This window comes from Hevea brasiliensis, chromosome 1, assembly GCF_030052815.1.
Source record: "Hevea brasiliensis isolate MT/VB/25A 57/8 chromosome 1, ASM3005281v1, whole genome shotgun sequence".
Classification (NCBI taxonomy): Eukaryota; Viridiplantae; Streptophyta; class Magnoliopsida; order Malpighiales; family Euphorbiaceae; genus Hevea; species Hevea brasiliensis.
The window spans coordinates 50,667,035-50,670,615 of NC_079493.1; the positions used below are offsets into that span (position 1 = coordinate 50,667,035).

General features: G+C 35.1%; 1 protein-coding gene across 1 annotated transcript; it reads right to left on the bottom strand.

Moving 5' to 3' along the window:
- Nucleotides 1-294: 294 nt before the first annotated feature.
- Nucleotides 295-3,335, bottom strand: LOC131183158 (uncharacterized). Its single transcript, XM_058153281.1, has 2 exons — nt 3,181-3,335; nt 295-646 (listed from the first exon to the last, which is right to left on the bottom strand). The coding sequence occupies exons 1-2, from the start codon at nt 3,333-3,335 to the stop codon at nt 295-297; spliced, it is 507 nt and encodes a 168-aa protein (XP_058009264.1).
- Between the last annotated feature and the right edge of the window lie 246 nt (nt 3,336-3,581).

Consider the following 3,581-nt stretch of genomic DNA (forward strand, 5'->3'; position numbering starts at 1 on the left):
ATTAAGGAAAGTAACATTGATTAATTAGTATTCTTAATATTAATTAATTAACCATAAGCCTCCATTTTTTACTAAGTCAAACTCAACCCATGTAAGCATTTGACCGAGTCAAAGATTCAAATTTTGAAAATTAAACTTATTAAAATTTGATTTCTTCCTTTATGCCAAATTTAATCAAGTTTATATTTAACACTTTAAATGTAATTCTGGGCTACGTAAGGGATCTCCAACAGTGTTTAATGCCCCTCTACCGTGGGTGTCGTATCAACATCATTAAAAGAGAATACTTTATAACTAGGATTCCAAGTAGATAAAATGGCCTTCAGTGCAGGAGTTGACCGGTGTCAAAGAGGCAATCTTCCTATACTTTTCCTCGAACTGCGCCTGGGCATGATTAGGTAATGATTTCCAACTATTCAATAAATCATCAAGATCAATTGTTCTAATCTCAATTTTACTAGGATCAAATGGGGGCAATGGGTGGGTTTCTGCTTCTACTTCATCAGTCTGTAAAGATTCTGAGTCATGGATTGATCTGGATCTTTGTTGAACATTCTGTTTTTGTTTTGAAACCTCTTCGACTGACTGACTTGAAGATGCTATTTTAAAGTTTTCCTTACCCTCTGCAAACACCATTTTATAATACCTACAGAGAAAATAAGTCAGCAAAATAAATTCAGGTAATTTTGAATTATACTGTCAGTGTGACAATGTCTATACGCCTATCAAAGTAGGAAGGTGTTTAGACTATCCTGACAGTATGATTCAAAATTACCCTCATATTATTAAAGAAAAAGTCTAAAGATATAAACAAAGGTGAAAGCAAGTACATCCCTTCTACCTTAAAATAGGGGAGTCGTAACACCGGGTAGGTACTATCTAATTGGATGGTTCTACCCTTAAGGATGGTTTACTATAGGTTTTGACTAATGTGATGGTTTAGCTCGAGGTCTAATTTTCTAAAGCCACTGGTCCCCAAATTGTCTCTACTGTAAACAGTAGAGCCTCATTTCATCATTATGATACTAATAGAAAAAATCTCAGGGTATCACAATAAGTGAAACAAGTTCCAATCTGAGCAAAAGTCTTCACAGATACTAACGGGGTAAAACCCACGAGTACCGCTACATGACTCCCTCCTATTTCCTAAAGGGTAAGAGAGCCCGAGTATAGGGCTAAAGTGTGTGAGGACATTGTGCAGGTGATCGGTGTGTGAAGGGACACATTTACCTCTTATTCAAGAGAATTTAAACGAGGATTACTGCAATAAATCAAATAATCAAAACAAACAAAACAATTAAAAAGAATAGTAATAATCAAAATATTAAAACTTTTGACTTTATAAGTTAACTCCCATAATTATCGATTTTAATTTATAAGAGCACAAGATTAAATTTACTTTTTGGACTTTTAAACCAGTGTTATTTTGGTTCCGTCCCCAGTGAAGTCGCCAAGCTATCGCAAGGGTTTTGCTGTCACCGGATGATTCTCATCGAAGTGAAAAAAGTGAGGAGTCGCCACTTTAATATTGAGGGAAATTAAAGGAAACCATTAGTGAAAATAAAAAATTAAAAATTTATAAAACCACTTCTAAAACACAGATTCTAGGTTCGGGGTCCGTTCACGGGTGGGGAAGGTGTTAGGGACCCCACCTCGTCCCTCAACGAGGCTAAGCAAATTTAACGATGTGCTCTTCATAACTTAAGATTGATAATTTTTGGGTTGGAGTTATAATGTTAGTCCTTGTTATTAATAAAAGGAATGTTTAATATTTCACCATTTTTGGTTTCCCAAGAACACAGGTATATAAAATGACCCTACAGTGAATTGGTGTTATGTTTATTTGATTTGTTAAATATTTTATCAAATTTCTCCCTCTTCGAATTAATACTCTAATTCTAAAGAGGTGTTATTTGGTCCTTAAAGATCCATAATGAGTGAGGAGGACTCTTTGCTCACACATTATATACCTTGGCATTCAAATAACCGAGGGTGTGGTGTGTAGTAGAATATTAGAATTTTGACTAAGAAAATTCAAAAAAGGACTCTCTCCCGATCTCTTAAAATATTTTTATTAGAATTTTGGTTAAGAAAATTTAGGAAAGGACTCTCTCCCGATCTCTTAAAATGTATTTATTAGAATTTTAGCTAAGAGAATTCAGGTAAGGACTCTCTCCCGATCTCTTAAGATATTTTATTGGAACTTTAGCTAAGAGAATTCGGGTAAGGACTCTCTCCTGATCTCTTAAGATATTTTATTAGAACTTTAGCTAAGAAAATTCGGATTAGGACTCTCTCCCGATCTTTTAAAATATTTTTATTAGAATTTTAGCTAAGGGAATTCAGGAAATGACTCTCTCCCAATCACTTAAAATATTTTTATTAGAATTTTGGCTAAGAGAATTGAGGAAAGGACTCTCTCCCAATCTCTTAAAATTTTTTATAGGATTTTAACTAAGAGAATTCAGGAGAGGACTCTCTCCTGAACTCCCATTTTGAAAAGTGAATTTAAAAGTTGCGAATGTCTATCCGAACTCTTCATCGATCTTTCACGTAATTTCACGAACTCTATGTTATCGCGTAATTCCACCCATATAACTTATTGTTCGGGCTTGCTTCGTTTCTTTTCGATATCATAATTTACTTATCCGAGCTAATCTTGGTTTCCGACCCTTCTACATCGATATGGAATACATTTATTTTCCTAATTATTTTCCTTATTTATTCAGGTCAAAAATTTCTAAGTCGTCATCCATACTCCTCATGGTAATTAATTCTTCCATTACCGATGAACTGCTTCGAGTTCTGCAATGCAATAAATACCAAGGCCCTATATATATGAAGAGGAATTTCGTCCTTCACACACTCACATTCTCCCTTCTCCGGTGAATTTCTAATGTTTTACTTTTCTGCTCTTGACTTTTCTAGTGAGAATTCTCCTCATGACAACCACCTTGATCTTTTTCTGAATGTTTTACTTGACCATCTCCTGAACATAGACAATTCTGGTGATCAGAGACTTTTGAGGGTGTCGTCTGATGACAGTGAGGGAACTGAACTAATTGACTTATCAAGGTCAAAATTGACTACCGTGCTGATCTCGAATCGATTTACCGGTATGACCGGTAGACCGATCTCTGACAAGGGAGTACTAATTTTAATCTTGATATCGGTGACCACCTCTTGAAGTTCATTTGGCTCCTAACCATATTAGGGGTCCCAATCATAGCTCGGTTCTGATCGATAACGTCAATGAAGACATTGAGCTTCCCGTAGTCTTTACCATAGTTAACGAGAGCTACCCTCCTGATCTCCACGTATCTCTTAAAAGGCATCCTGGAATCGAGAGTGATCCGAATAGTAGGGGCAAGATAGGTAGAATGTAGTGAAGGGAAATTTGTAATTGTTGATCTTGAGAGATCGCCCAAATGATGTAATCTGACATTTTGGAAATAAAATAAAGTTTTATTTATTCAAAATTGATTATTTATTTTGTTTTATTATTATATTTATTTTTTCGATCTCTTATAACCGTGTCTAATCTTATCTCACAACTCACACTCATCGATCGATCTCTCGTA

Excerpts from the sequence above, each read along its gene's own strand:
- LOC131183158 (XM_058153281.1), bottom strand. The coding sequence starts at position 3,335 with ATGCCTTTTAAGAGATACGTGGAGATCAGGAGGGTAGCTCTCGTTAAC. Across the intron at positions 647-3,180 it reads AGCCAAATGAACTTCAAGAG|GTATTATAAAATGGTGTTTG; the intron begins GTGGTCACCGAT and ends TTTTCTCTGTAG.